The 16,013-nt window shown below is 51.4% G+C and overlaps 1 protein-coding gene across 3 annotated transcripts in view; it reads right to left on the bottom strand.

Moving 5' to 3' along the window:
- ITGA11 (integrin subunit alpha 11) overlaps positions 1-15,494 on the bottom strand; it is a 129,386-nt gene extending 113,892 nt beyond the window's left edge. For all 3 annotated transcript variants that reach the window (XM_059915472.1, XM_059915473.1, XM_059915475.1), the window contains exon 1: positions 15,378-15,494. In XM_059915472.1, coding sequence (XP_059771455.1) covers positions 15,378-15,429 — 52 coding nt within the window. In that variant the 5' untranslated portion in view covers positions 15,430-15,494. The remainder of the gene's footprint in view (positions 1-15,377) is intronic.
- Positions 15,495-16,013: the final 519 nt, after the last annotated feature.

Genomic DNA, 16,013 nt, shown 5'->3' with positions numbered 1-16,013 from the left:
TTGGTTTTTGGTATATGTCAGTTACTCATGCTTTCAAAACTATCCCAAATGATCACTCCCACTTTTAGGTCCTTAGGAGAGTTACGGGCTCATGATTCCCTCTGCCTTTGCTAGAAAACAAAGGCCTGCCTTGTGAGGTGGTGAGCCACTTGTCACTGGAGGGATGCAAGCCAAGGAGAGCTACTTATCTGGGATGTTCAGGTTCCAAGTTCCCTCCCAGGCAGACACTTGATGCTGAGGCCTCTCAAGAGGCCTCTGAAGCCCAGGAATCCTCATGAACCTGTGGATGATGAAGGGCCAACCATGCACTGGGTCCACCCATGCTCTAGATGAAGTTGTTTTAAAATAGAATTCCTGTGTAAACTGCTGCAGTCACTATGGAAAACAGTGTGGAGGTTCCTCAAAAAACTAAAAATAGAGTTGCCATATGACCCAGCAATCCCATTCCTGGGCATATATCCAGACAAAACTATAATTCAAAAAGATACATGCACCCCTATGTTCACAGGAGCACTATTCACAATAACCAAGACATGGAAACAACCTAAATGTCCATCGACAGATGAATAGATAAAGAAGATGTGGTACATATATACAATGGAATACTGCTCAGCCATAAAAAGAATGAAATAATGCCGTTTGCAGCAACATGGATGGTCCAAGAGATGATCATGCTAAGTGAAATAAGTCAGAAAGAGAAAGACAAATATCTGATATCACTTATATATGGAATCTAAAATATGACACAAATGAACTTATCTATGAAACAGAAACAGACTCACAGACATAGAGAATAGACTTGTGGTTGTCAAGGGGGAGAGGGGGTTGGGGGAGTGATGGATTGGGAGTTTAGGATTAGCGGATGCAAACTATTATATATAGAATGGATAAACAACAAGGTCCTACTGTATAGCACAGAGAATTATATTCAATATCCTGTGACAAACCATAATAGAAAAGAATATGAAAAAGAATATATACATATGTGTAACTGAATCACTTTGCTGTACCGCAGAAATTAACACAACATTGCAAATCAACTATACTTCAATAAAATAAATTTAAAATAATATAAAATAGAATTCCTGTTGCCAACTTCTTTCTTGTGTTACACGTGGCTTTATACCCAGAGTCAAGGTTCTGGCTCAGGAAATGTTCACAGAAGCATGGAAGCACAGCCACTGAAGAGCTTTTAGAAACATGAAGGCCAAATGTTTATTTTAGAAGGGATTGAATGGACGTCTCAAGAGGGCACATGGCTCACTTAAGTCTAGAATTGGAGCCTGAACTTGACCCAGAGGTCCTCATCCACAGTCCAGGGTTTTTTATTACCCCAGGCTTGGAGGGTCCAGTTAGTGAGAGATGTAATCCAGTCCCAGGCTTTGGTTTCCACTTCTGCTACATTCAGGGTTGGCCCAGACTGGTCCATCTGGGCTAAGCCATGGCTGATTTCAAACAGCCTTTCCTATAAAATCAATAAGAGGCAGGGCAGGTCTAATATTCAGTTAGCCATGAACTCCTCTGTGTGAATTAGTCTGCAGCTGTTTTACTGCCCAGCAGGCTGAGCGGAGTCAAGGTTTAAAGAAGAGGGGCACGGGCTGGCGTGAACTGCCTGAGGCAGTGTCAAGACCCTAAGAGTTGGAGGTAGGGCAGGATGGTGGGATGCTATACAGGGGAGGAGAAGGTAAGAGGGAAGGTAGTGAACAGTGCCCACTGCCCAAGGGACAGGCAGCCTTGTGGAGAGTGAGGGTAGAGCTGATAAGATGATAGCTGATGAAGTGCAGCTGATGTGATAGAGAAGCTCACCGAAATATGATCATCACTTTGGCAGTGATCCAGGAGGGCTTCTTGGAAGAGGAGGCCTTTCTGGAGCTGCTAGGGCCCAGAGAAAGCAGCAACCTCCTTTCCACTTTAACCTAAATCCTCTAAGGACATTTGTTACTGAGAGGATTGGGGGTTTCCTCTTCTTTCATGGAGACAACAGACTTATTTGGACTGCCCTCCCCAGTGGTTCCTTGCTCTCCCCCTACCGCACCCCTCCCTGCCCCCCTCCCAACTCCAGGCCAGCGCAATGCTCAGCAAAGCTTTGATCTGGGGCTTTTGGCCTCTGCTTCCACATAAAAGCTCCCTCTGCCCTCATGAGTGGGGCACCCTGGGCAGACCCCTCTTCCCTGGCCCGTCTCCATCAGCAGTGGGCACCAGTCCAGTGGGGCCACTGCCAAGCCAAACAGCACTGCAGAAACACTAAGGGACCTGGCTACCAGGTGGCGGGAAAGTGCCCTCCTGGGCCTCACCCTGGGGTGGGCTGAGCACGAGAGAAAATGGCCACACCTTCCAACTTCTCTGGACTCTTCCTGGTGTGTGCCAAGGGGATACTAGCCCTGGAGGGGGCCTTGACTAAACCGCCAAGGAGACAGAGCTAGGGCAGCTGAGAAATCATGCCACAGATGAATGGAGTCTAGGTCTGTCTCGTCAAAACGTCCCCCAGTCAAACCTGAGCCCCGTCGCACTTCAGTTCTGGATGAGTAGGGACTAGGGGGCATCTGTCCTTGCTGAGGGCTGCACAGGGTGACCTAGTGTCTCCTAGGGCATAGTGGGTGAGAAGAGTTTACGTGGGACAAGGGTGAACATTAAAACTTGACAACTCATGTTTAATGGATATTAAAAAATTACAAGCAAATCAAAACTTAGGTTTCACAGCAATTATTGCTTACGATGAAGGTAAGTGAAAAGACTGAGTTGATTTAAAGTCAGTTGAATGAAAATTATTAAGTGAAAGTACTCCAGATGTTACACAGATATGGCCAGAGCCGTGTGAGCAGTACAGGAAAAGCAGGAAAGAAGGTGCGCTTTGGAGATGATCAAACCTGGATTTGGAGCCTGGATCTCATTTTTATCGGCAGCTGCAAGACCTCGGTCAAGTCACATGACCTCTGGGAATTGCAGTTTCTGGAGTCAGACCCCTTGGGTTCCCATCCTAGGCTGTGACTTGATGACCCTGGTGATCTTGGGTAAGTTACTTAACAACATGCATCAGTTTCCTCATCTCTAAAATGGGGGAGATAACAGCACCCCTCTTTCAGGATTATTGAGAAGACGAGTGCTCAGAACAAAGTCTGGGGCTTCCCTGGTGGTGCAGTGGTTAAGAATCCGCCTGCCAATGCAGGGGACACGGTTTCCAGCCCTGGTCCAGGAAGATCCCACACGCCGCGGAGCAACTAAGTCCGTGTGCCACAACTACTGCGCCTGTGCTCTAGAGCCCGTGAGCCACAATTACTGAGCCCACGTGCCACAACTACTGAAGCCCGCGCACCTAGAGCCTGTGCTCCGCAACAAAGAGAAGCCACTGCAATGAGAAGCCCACTCACTGCAACTAGAGAAAGCCCGCACACAGCAACGAAGACCCAACGCAGCCAAAAATAAATAAATAAATAAATATATTAAAAAAAAAAAAGAACAAAGCCTGATTCATGGAAGCCCCCGATGACTGTTAGCAAGTAGTACACATTTATTGAGCACCTCATCCCTGCCAGACATGTTGTTTGGTAATCAGTATTATTTCTATTTATTCATACTAATCCTACAAGGTAGGCTTTATAATTTCCATTATACATTCTAAAGAGAGGATGTGACCTGCCCAAGGTCACACACTTAATAAGTGCCAGGGCCGGTATTCAAACCCCAAGTCAGTGGTTACATGCCCCAAATATGAACCTCGCTGGGCTCAGACTCAGTCTCCCCACCTGTACAATGGGTTTATTGTCATCTCTCCAGTCACCAGGGCAGAATCTGGTCTGGTGGTTCCCAGGGATTGGACCATAACCTGGTCCACTATTGGGGTCTACTGTTCAGCCCCTGCCATCTTCTCTGGGCACTCCCAGCTCCTTCTGGGGTACCGGAGGACACATCCACATTCTGCGGTCCATGGAGGATGTCTGAATCACTACCCTTCTGTGGGAAACGAGGCATTTTAAACTTCTGCTCCACCCCGCTGTTTCCTGGGAAGTCCATTACATACCTAGGTTTTCACTGTGTAAAAACAAGGACTGTCCCATGTCTCCTTGTGTCCTCTCTGAGTCACAGTAAATAACACTGAACAGCATGGGGCCAGCTGGGCCGGCCTGGGCTGCCTGCTCTGAACCCTTTGCCCCTTTCAAGGCCCTTCTCCCTTCAAGATCCCCTCCTCCGCCTCAGCAGCCCACCAGCAACTACCATCGCACTCTTCTTGTCTGGAAAGAAAGGCTTTACTAACCAATGGCCTGCGAAGTGTCAGGACTGAACGCCTAGGGGACTGGTGTGCTAAGAAAGGTGACTGGGGAGAGGGTGATACTTATCTCAAAGGGGATTAACTAATGGGATTTCAGGCTGCTGCAGGCTTGGGGGAGGTTTTCATTGATTCATTCATTCATTCCACAACTACTTATTACTTGCCTCCTCTGGCTGGGCACTGCTCCGGACCCTGGGATATACACGTAAAACAACATATAGAAATTCTTGCTCTCATGATGACACTCCGTTGGAGGAGACAGACAATAAACAAGGTGAATAAAGAAAATCGGTAGTAATGCTCGCTAGTGAGAAATACCCCAGCGGGACTAAAGCAGGCACGGGGGTTTATATAAGGGAGTGCATGCAGGGGAGGCTGACATTTTAGTTAGGGGTGCAGGAAAGGCCTCCACGAGAGGCGGGTGTTGGAGTGAAGACCTGAAGGAAGCGAGAGAGGCTCTTTGGTGAAGAGCATCCCAGGCAGAAGGAATAGCAAGTGCGAAGCCCAAGGCGCCAGGTATGTTTGAAGAACATTCCGGAAACTGTGTGGGTGGAGCAGAAGCCGCAAGTGGGGGAGGAGTAGAGGATGAGGTCGAAAAGGCAGGGGAGTCAGATCACACAAGCCTCTCACCCAGAGAAGAAGGGGAGCCCCGGAGGGTTCGTGGCAGAGGGATAGGACATGATCCCATCCACATTCAAGCAGCATCCCGCTGGCTACTGGGTGCAGGAGCTCAAGGGACAGGGCGGATGCAGGGAGACCAGTTGGTTGGCCGTTGCCACAAGCCACGGGAGCCTTTCTGGGCACCCCCAGAGCAGCCCCCAGACCCCTGCCTGTCTTCTCCTGGTCCTAGTCCTCCGGGCTGAGCAGAGATGGGAAGACGGATGGCAGACCAGAGCTTTCACACCAAGGATCATGGGGACCAGTGCAACTTACAGACTGGGGGTGGGGGGAGGGGATAGTTTTAAGATGTGCTCAAATGAAGAGATGCACATGGAAGAGAGAGGAGAGAGCAGGGACCATCTCGGTGACCATTTTGACATATTCCGGACAACCAGAGGGGCCTCTTGCCGAGCCTGCCAGCATGTCTGCCCCTGGCTGGCCTCACCGTCAGCAGCAAGCACATTCCACAGCTGATGTTTGGCTTGTGGTCTGGCCTGGCCTTCTCGTTGGTTTCTTCTGCTCTGAAAGGCTTTTAAAATCAGAATCTGGGATCTCTTTAAGTTTGGGGCATGAATCACTGCTTCTGGGCCTGGAAAGGGGATAGAGGGACAGGAGGGCCCATGCCACGGGTGCTCCCTCTCTCTCAGGCCCGCGTGCCACTAAGCATGTATACGTGACAGGCTCCCAGTCAAAACATTCCAAGTCAGACTCGCTTCCAAGCTCCCAGCCAACATTTCCACCTGCCCAAGAGCCCCGCAAAGTCGACAAGTCCAGGATCCACTCAACTTCCTGGTCCTTAACCCCCCCGCCCCCATATTCTCTCCTTTTCCTTCCCTGGTGACCAAGGATGTTCCATTCTGCCCCTCACAGGTTCCCTCTTCCTCTCTCCTCTCACCACCTTTACATCAGGCTCTGGCATCCTCCTGCCTGGGTTGCTGCAGTAGCCATCTTAGCAATCCACTTGCTTCTAGCTGTTGTCCTGTCACATTCAACCTACACCCATATCCCCCCACCCCCCCGCAAGGAGCTTCTCAAAACATAGCTTAGAACATGCTCTACCCTCCCTCAAAAACCTTCAGTGGCTCCCATCTGCTATATCCAAATGCCTTAGTTGGCATTCGGTCCTCTCTTGGTGGCCTCAGCCCATGTTCCATTCTTGCAGTTCTGCACATACTCCAGCATCCTGCCAACCAAACATCAGGCTGTTCCCCAGATATATTCTCTGCTCTTCTTGCAGTTACAAATCATCTCTTTTTCACCTCTCAAATTCCAGAGTCTTTTATCTGTAGCTCTCTTACAGCTTTTATTACTTCCTCCCTTGTATTAGTTATTTATCCAAAGATCTCTCTCCTATTAGACCATAAACTCTTTGAAGGACAGGACTTATCTCTTAACTTTTATCCCTCAGAGCGCCTAGCACAGCACCTAATACAGGCCACTGTGTTGGGACCTCTTGGGGGTGCATCTGCAAAGAAACATAAGACATCTATCTTGCCCTTAAATATCTTTCTGTTGACTTCGACAGTTCTTACATTCATTCAACACATATTATTTGAGCAGTAAGTACTATGTCTGGCACTGTGGGAGAGCTGGCAATACAGAGACTGATAGGAGATGTGGCCCCTGCTCCAGTCCAGTGGGCAAAGCTGTTCAGGCTATTATAATACTGTGTTGTGTATGGGGTATAACACTGTAGGAAGTATAGGCATCTTGAGATCACAAAAGTAACTGATCGAAGGTCTGACTGAGTCAGGTGAGGCTTTCAGGAGGAAGACCTGAAGAATAAGTGGGAGACAGCCAGGAGAAAGGAGGGGGTCGAATGGGATATAGGGAACAATGTGAGTGAAGGACAGAGAGAGCTGGTGTGTTTGAGAAACTAAGAAGCTCAGTTTAGTGGAGCTGCCATAGGGGTGTAGACGTGCCCATGCACGTGGCGCTGCTAGAGGGGAGTCCTGAGTGCAGGCTATTCAGGGTCTGGTGAGCTCTATTAAAGGGGCTGGACTCAACCTAAGGCAATAGGGAGCCACTGAGGGTTGTAAGCAGGGGAAGTGACTACACACTCAGTTTGTGTTTTAGCCTCACTTTGTCTGCTGTTGAGGAAGGTCTGGGTGGATGGGGGCAGGGGGGAGGAGGATGACTGAGTGTGGGCCTCAGGCTGGTCCCGGGGGCTTCCTGCTCTGCCTCCCCCAGGCAAGCCTCTCCCCTTTTTCCTGATGGAGCATCCCTTCCCCACCCCACCTGGGCTGCTCTTTGACAGTCCCCATCCTGAGTCAGGTGCTTCCTTCACCTGAACACTCACAACAGCTTCAGTGGGGCCCGGAATCGCAGGGTTGGAATGACCATAATGGGCTCTGTTTAACCCCTGCTGGACACCTCCTACCGTGCCAGTCCATCTGTCTGTGAGCAGTTCTGACCAGGATCCTCAGCCAAATTGGTGTCCCCATAGCCCCTCTTTGGCTTTCCTCTGGCCCACTTGGGGCCACACAGGATCAATAGCTTATGGCCTTGTGGGGGACACAGACAGGGTCACTAAATGAATAACCCTCCAAATACCAACTCCCATCTCAAATTCCCCCTTGTGCCTCAGCCTCGCAAACTCTGATTCCACGCTGTGTCTCCAGCCCAGCCTGGCTATGAATCCTGTGAAACTGCAGGCTGGAGAGGTGGGCTGGAAAACTGGGAAGCAGGACAACTGGTTACATCTTGGTTTCACCACTGACTGTTTGTGACCCTGAGAAAGTCATTTCCCTTCCCTGGACAGTGTTTTCTCTTCTGCTTGATTGGGGATTGGGTTTAGATGACACCAGTGAGTCTCAGCCTTGGCTGCCCATTAGAATTACTGGGGAGCTTTAAAAAATGCCAATGCCAGGCTCCATCATGGAGAGTGATGGTGTGTTCTGGTGGGGTTGGTGAAAAGTTTTGTTTTACACCGTCATTCTCTTGTTCACCCATGAATGAGGACCACTGGACTTGCTGATCGTCTGCAGACCAAGAGGGGAGGCTGAAGTGGGCAGGTAAAAAACCCAAGAAGTGACCCCTTATTTAGAAGGATCAGCCCAGCAGGACCACAGCAGCACCAATACCCGTGGCTGTGGCAAGGCCAGCATTTCAAGCTTTGGCTTCTTGCTTTTGTCAAGAGGGCTAGTCCAGAGCTCAGCATCAAATGCTTGAAGGTCCCCCCCAAAGGCTCTCAAAGGGGTCTTGAGGCAGTAACTGGAGACAGAAGCATCTTCTGAATTCCATGGCTTAAAAGTCATTCCACAGCCCTGGCTGTGTGCCTTCAGAACTGCTCTATGGGCACCCCTGCATCTACGGACACGAGCACTTTGCACGGGCCCTGCAGCCTACGTGTGATCTGTGCCTTCCTGCCCTCACAGAGGCTGGGCCTTATCTGATTTGGAATTTCCAGAACGTGGAGATGCCTGGGGTTTAGTGGGTGCTCAGTACATACTGGCCAAATGGACAAGCCACACAGTTTCTTCATGTGTCAAGAGGGATCCTGGTGCCTTCCTTGCCAAATCACAAGCCTGCAGGGAGAACTCTGTGAGCAGTTGCTCAGCCCCACACTCAGAAGGGCCCCCGCTTGGTTTAATGCTCTGCCGTGGCCACCTTGAAATTCTTAATAGTCTTTAAACAAGGAGCCCTGTATTTTCATTTCACACTGGGCCCCACAGGTTATGTAGCTGATCCTGCATATGTGGTAAGTGGTGGGAATAAACTCAGAGAAGAGCTCTGTCTACATACTATTTATGGGACTTTATGGTTGCCACCAGTCACCAAATATGAGAGGCTATGAGCTCCAGGAAAAGAGCAATTCCAGTATAAGGAGAGGAGACGGACATCGCTTTGTGGTCTTCTTCCTGGCAGTAGGAGAAAGCAGTAGTCTGAGGCCCTGGGGATGGGCGAGACAGAAAGGACAGATGGTGGAGACTGCAGACACCCCCAGTGGTCTACAGAGAATGATTTCAATGATCTTGTCCTACCTGCCTGCCACAGATGTAGAATATCTACCATTAGAACTTCATTCCTTTGGCCGAAGCACTGCTTGCTCCTTAAGTTCCTCTGACGAATGTAGCAAACTAGGTCTCTAATCTCATCTTTGGCCAGAAGATCTGTCCCTGAATTCCTATGTGATCTTGGGGAAATCACAGGAAATCATTTAGCTTTGAAAAGCCTCAGTTTCCCCCTCTATCTAATGGACACACCAGCCTCGACAGGACCTCTGACCTCACCTGGCCTATTCTGACTGACAGAACAAATACACGGGAGTGCTCTTTGCAGACTGTTGGGAGCTGCACCCACTTACTCGTTTCATGATTTTTCCATGGCCTTCTTGAGGCCCAGTCTGCAAAGAAGCAGGTCCTGGATATCTGCAGGGTCAGGATTCCTGTAGCCTGGCCCAGCTGGGTGATGCTGCTGGGGTCAGAAAGCTGTCAGCCCCAGCTACGGAGGCAGGAGCCCCTTCTCTGTGTCATCCTGTTTGGAATCCTGGAACACATTGCTATAGCAACTTGCCTAACTCACCCCACATGCCACGTGGAAAAACCTCTGCCCACTTTAGAGCAGCATCACCCAGGCCACAGACTGGCTTCTTCTATGTTACAGGATGAGGCCGCCCATCATCCACAAGGGCCCAGGTAGAACCCATCTGATCGGCGATGGAGTAGTGGGGTAAGGGGCTGGACCAGGCCAGGCAGGTCCCTTGCCTCAACTTTTTGGTCTCACCTATTCCAGGTCCTGGTACCTGAAATTCCATCATTAGCCCCTTGATCCTTTGGCTCAAGGCACAGCCCAGTTAAAATGCAAATCACTTTGAAGGACACATGAAGCTGTCATCACTCATTAGTGCTGTGCGGCATGAATTAACTCGTTAGGCCTGGAGCTCAGAGCAGGTTTTGATTAGGGGAAGCAGAGGCGGGGAAGGAAGGAGAGCAATGCCCAGCCTAGACCCTGAGGAGGGTTGGAGAGGCAGTCAGAGTGGCCCAGAATATTGGGACTTGGGGGCAGATGGTAGAGTCCCACTCAGCCCTCAGCAGGGAGGCAAGCGAGGGAGAGAGGCTCCCGTATTAAAAGGCAGGGCGTGAGGACCACTTCTCACCAAGCCAGCATCTTGAGTGGGAAATCGCTGTCTAGCTGAGTCTGAAGGAGAGGGCTGCTTTTCCTGGACCAGTGCCCCTGTAAGGACGGCCATTTGCGTACAGATCTCATTTTCCCTGAAGACAGTATCTTCCAGCAAGGGCATCTTATTCATCTTTCTGTGCCCTCCTGAAGAGACATTATGCATGGATTAAGGGCAAACACCAAACATCGCCCCTTATTCAGTCAGCATGACCGTGGATGAACCATTTAACTTCTCACATGTAACCTGGTGATTGCTGTAGTGACTTCCATAGTGAGGCCTAGCTGAGATGTGAGAAAATGCTTGACGCAGTGCCTGGTATGAATCAAGTGAATGATGGGAAGGGTGATCAATGAACTGCTATTGTTTGCTGAGGGCTTACTGGGTGCCAGAAGCTGTTCCAAACACTTGATATGAATGAACCACGTAGAGATCATCTAAAGCACACATCAGCCTGTGAAGTCGTTATTCTACCCATTTTACAGATGAGGAAATGAGGCCCAGAGGGACTTATCCAGGGTCACCCAAGCAGAAAGGATTTGAATCCAGTTGGGCTCCCAGACCACACACATAACGATCATTACTCCAGCTCAGTAAGCTCGAAGGTGGAAGAAGTTTAGGATAGAGGCGGTGGGGGTGGAGATGAGGGCATGTTTGACCACACTGACTTCTTCCTTCAGGAGGAATTTTATTCATCTCGTGAAGGTCATAAGTACAGAGTATGAAAACCCTTCATGGAATTTTTGGGGAGCTTATTTATTTTTGGCTTACGAGATGACCAACTCCAGTCTCCTCCCCTTCTCCCCTGGCTGGTAACCTTCTGGGCTTTCAACTAAGAATTGGTACACTCAGGATTTACATGTTGGGGGATGGGGACCCTCCTTCCTGGACCACAGCTCCCTAGAGCAAGCACTCCACACTGAGGGCATATGGGTGACTTTGGAGCTCATAATTGTTTTGGGAAAATAGTTTCAAATGGCTATGAATTCCTGAGGGTAGCCCACGGTTTGGTGGTGTTGGGATAGGGGCATTAAGCTATGAGGGCCAGCTGAGACACCGTTTTTGGAATGTGTCAGTGCATGTTTAAAGCTTGTTTTGTAGCTGACCCTCCCTGAGTCAGCCAGAGGCTGTCACTACCTGGGGAGGATTGTGATGGATCCTTTCTCTTTGCAACTGCAATAGAACAATGTAAGTAAGATCTGGAAGCCTATAGTGAGACAAGAATCTCCAAAGTCAGGCATTAAGGAGAGAAAAGAGGGCTTTTTAATTCTCCAAACTCCCTTCTATACAGCAAAAGCCAAGCTAGGCCAGCTAAGACCATAGTTCTGTCCTAAGCAATGAGGGGAGAGGAGGGAAGGGAAGCCCTGCTGCTGGAGGAAGCTGCCACTGCAGGAGGGGAGACAAAGAGGTTCACAGAGGGCAAAACGAAGGTGAGCTGCTGTCTGAGTTTCTCAAGGACCCACGGCCCTGTGGGTGGGCTGGGAACAATGAGGATGGTGAGGAGATAGACATCCCATCTCTAGGGGATCCACTGCAGGGTAGAGATAGGGGCATGGTGAATAAGAAGAAAGAGGGTCATATTCTACTTTCATCTCATTAGGGCCCCCAGGGTCTGCCTGTGGAAGGGTCCAGAAGCTCCTCGGCTGACGGTGGCTGAGAGGCTTGGCTGACAAGCAGGGTGGGCACTGGGGAGGCAAAGTGACAAACTTTATCTCCTTCCCTGCTCTTCCCAGGCTGGAGAGCAGGACTTGGATCTTTTTAGTCTTTGCACACCTGTGGTGCCCAGTACTGTGCCTTTTCCATACAAGGTTTTTCTGCTGAATAAGACCCCCACCCACAAGGACACATAAGGGAGTGGTATGGTTCTTCTCCTCTCCAATGACACAAAACACCCATGCCAGGATCATATTGACTTCAAGACAGCCTCAATGGCAAAAACAAAAACAAAAACAAAAACAAAAAACCCTGAGTTCCCATTATGACCAAGACTTTGGGCCAGGCCTTTGGGAAAAGGGATTAGGAAAGTTTAGGTTTACTTAGGACCCTGGCATGTATGTTTCCTCTGAGCCTCCAGTACCCCAGCACTTCCTCTAGACTTATCTTATGGATCTGAGTATGAAGGTTACATCTCTGCATCCTTAGATCCCTTACTCAATGGCCAGTAATGAGCAATGATGATGATGATGATGGAGAAGAAAGACAAACTCCTAAATGCTCAATATGTGTCTGCAACTTTCCAAGTACTTTATATACATCATAAATCTTTGGATACTCTTTAAGTTCTATTGTTATCATCCCCATTTTGCAGATGAGAAAACTGAGGCACAGAGCTGGTTAGTAACTTGCCAAGGAAACAGAGTCCCAATTAGCAGAGGCCAGACCCATCCCAGGCAGTGAAACCTCAGGGCCTTCACCCCCACACTCTGTCTGATCTCCCTATGTGTCTTTATGTCACCTGTCAGGTAACAAGTGCTCAGTAAAGACTGAGTTTTGTTTTGTTTTTTTTCTGCTTCCAAACTGGGAGGATTTCACTTTTATTTTATTTTATTTTAAAAAATTTTATTGAAGTATAGTTGATTTACAATGTTGTGTTTAATTTCTGCTGTACAGCAAAGTGACTCAGTTATACATATATATATTCTTTTTCCTAATCGTCAGATGCATTACAATAGGCAAGTTCTGATCAATGGGTCTGTTCTCTCTGAACGTCAGCTATAAAAGTCTTTGGACCTATCTACTTTTTTTCTGGCTTTCTTGATAGTTTTGCCCATCTCATCACCCTTCCCAGCCTGCAGCAGAAGCTCTGGAAAGATCAAGGCTCTGAACTCATAATGGCCTTAATGAGGACTCCCCCACCAACTTGGCCTGTTACAAGTCCCTGACCAGCCAAACTGTGCCATCAACAGTAGGCAAGCTTCCTGATAATCCTCACATTGAATCCATGTGATGCACAGATGAGAGATCAACATCAGTCCTGCTCTGGAGCTGGGGGAATGGACCCAATGACCTCTGTGACCCTTCTAATCTTCAGAGTCACTACTGACCAGAGTCATCTTTGTGGTTTTCAAATATTCATCTTTTTGTTCTTTAACTACTGTAGTTCCAGGAAATAACACTCTAATGTACAAACAGTCCCACTTTAAGGTCTATCCACACTCTACACACTCCTTTAAGGCCCAGTCCAAATGCTATCTCCTCCTGCAGGAAGCCTTATTCACGCAGAACTGAACTTCTGTTCGAACTGCAGCCCTTAGCTTCTCTGTGCCATTCACTCCTCAGTGCTTCTATTTAGCTTTCCCTGGTCTCACCTTATTCTCAGCTATAGGCAGGGCCCTGACTGCATACATGCTTGGGCCCCACCCCCAGTTCCTTGCAGGCAGATGCTGTTCCAACACTGATTGATATGTTTAATGAATCCCATATTTCAAGAACTCAGACTGACCAGACATAACTCAGGAGTGGTTTTCTCCATATGAAGGGAGTTCTGAGTCACAAATCCTGTCCCTGTCCTTCACCGCACTTCCTTACCCCCCTCCATCCCTGCTTTATCATTATCAACCACTGATTCAGCCCTACTGTGCACCAAGCCCTGTGTTAAGAACTTTTCTTACAGGGCCAGCCTGACTTAATCATGCCGACAACTTTATGGTCTCAGAATATCTATCTCCGTTCACAGAGGAGGATACCTGTTGGAGAGATTGCATAACATGCCTAAGGCGGTATGGCTAGTGGGCAGCAGAGCCAGAACGGGAAGCCAGGTTTGATTTCAAAGCTTTTGCCCCTAGCTTCCTGAGGTCTGGACTGTCTCTAGCCCCTAAAGCAGCCACTTCAACTCAAGTTCTGGTGGGGCCACATATCTGGGGTCACACAGGAGCACATTCCCTTTTTCTATGGCTGGGTCTCCTAGTGATTTGAAGACAGTTCCTAGAGTTCCCTCTCTTACCTAAATGACCTAGAGAGGGCTTCACCACCTCCTCCGGCAGCCAGTTTCTAGGTATATGCAGGCCTGGTCGCAGCTCTTCCCCCGCTGTCCCCAACGCTCTCTCCTCCCCAACTTAAAGCATCAATGTTTGTTTTCAGTTGTGACTCTACAATCTGAACTGAACCCCATCAGCACAGCCCCCTTCAACTACAGGCCCTCCCAGAAGCTCCACTATAGACCGACGCTGGGTGCACTTGTTTCCCGTCGTACCCCGGGACTGGGTGAGCTTGCTTGGGCTGGGGGATCTCCACCTGTTCTCTTTGAGGGCGCCTCTCCCCCTGCCACCGCATCTGACTCCTACTACTGGCCCCAGCCCAGACCCGGAGCCCACGCAGAAGGGGAGGCTAGGCCCTTCGGCCAGTTTCCGAGGTGCTGGTCCCCGCCAGAGCACTCGGCCACGCCAAGTAGGGGTCCCGCAAGCTTTCCCGATCCGTAGAACAGCGCCTCTGGCCGCCGCCACCAAGTGGCGGGTCGCGCCGGGACTCGGGGTGTGGGGACTCCCGGGCCGGGTGCCCCAGTGAGGATAGCCCAGGGCTGGCCTCTCGCTCCGGGCCGCGCGCCCCGCCGGCCCGGGGTCCGCGCCGCGCCGCGCCGCGCCACCTGGAGTGCATTAGGCGGCGGCGCACGTCTCGGCGATGGCGGAATCCCCCGCATTATTGAATGAGTGCACAATTCTGAGCGCAGGCTGTGGGGCGATGGCCCGTCCCTACCTCGAGGGTCAGGTAATGTTTTCGGGAGCCCTGGACTGCCGAGCTGCTCTCCGCAGCCTTCGGCTAGGCCCGCGACGGCTCGCCAGAGCCTGGGCGCCGACCGCCCCAAGGCTGCGCTCCGTTCCGGCCCGAGGGACCCTGGGCGGCTCTTGGCTCCCGGCTCTCCCCCAGCACCCGCCCCTCCCCGGGACCGCCGCAGCAGGCTGTCCACTCTTAGGGATGCTTTCTCCGCGCGCCCTGACCCCTTCCCTCGCCCAGGACGCGCGCCCTCGGCGCTCCCAGGACCGCGAGTGACCCCCGCGGCGGCGCGGGAAGCTCGGCGGGGCGCTTGGAGGTAAGCAGGGCGCCGGCGGGGCCACCAGCCCTCGGCGCTTTTCAACTCGAGCCTCTTCAACTCTTCCCAAAGACACCAAAGTCCCGGCCTCTGGCCGCCTCCGCGCGCCTCCCTCTAGCGCGGAACTTGGCGGAGTCGCTCGACTGCAGCCAGTTCCCGGGGGACCCACGTACCCTAGAGCCGCCGAGGTCGGACCCTGGGTGCGCACCGCGACCGGCTCCTGGCAACTGTATCCCAGGCCTCGGCGGGTCAGGGAGGGGCTCCCAGAGGCGGGGGGTGGGGAGGGGGTATAAGGGGGCACGTACCTGGCCACAGGCTGAGGGCCCAGGCCACCAGGAGGCCCCTGGGCAGGTCCATGGTCCGCGGCGCGGCGGCGGGGCGCGGTGCGGAGCGGCGGCGGGGGGCGGCCAGCCAGAGCGACAGCTTCCTCTGCGCGGCGCCCCGAGCCTGCACTGCGCGCGGCGCCCGGCTCCCTGACAGCCGCGGCTGCTTCAGAGGAAGTGGGAGGGCTCGAGCGGCGGGGAGGGGCGCCCGGACACCGCTGGGCTCTGGCTGCGGGCCAGTCGCGGCCCCTCTGCCACCTGGGCAGGCGGCGGGCTGCGGCCTCGACGCCTCTCCGGATCTCTCCTTCTGCCTCCACCCCACCTCTGCCTTAGGAGAAAATTCCAGAGAACCGCTCCTGGGAACCACCTCACCAGTGCAGCGCCTCCCTCCACACCACCACCACCACCAAATTCAGAGTCTGTTCAGGAAGAGTGGCTTCTATTCTCATGTCCCAGAGGAAGGAGCTTCCGAGAGCTCAGAGGGCTACCTAAGGTGACTCAGGGACACGGGCCATGACTCGGGTCTCTCCTGGCCAAGAGGAGTGGATGTCCGTCCAGCTTCCATTCTGAGACAACCCCCTGCTCTCCTGCACCCTGGGGCTTGGAATGTAAAGGCCA

The sequence above is a fragment of the Balaenoptera ricei genome, chromosome 2 (genome assembly GCF_028023285.1).
Source record: "Balaenoptera ricei isolate mBalRic1 chromosome 2, mBalRic1.hap2, whole genome shotgun sequence".
NCBI classification, from domain to species: domain Eukaryota; kingdom Metazoa; phylum Chordata; class Mammalia; order Artiodactyla; family Balaenopteridae; genus Balaenoptera; species Balaenoptera ricei.
The sequence above is the reverse complement of the archived record's forward strand: the minus strand, read 5'-3'. Positions and strand labels throughout refer to the sequence as shown.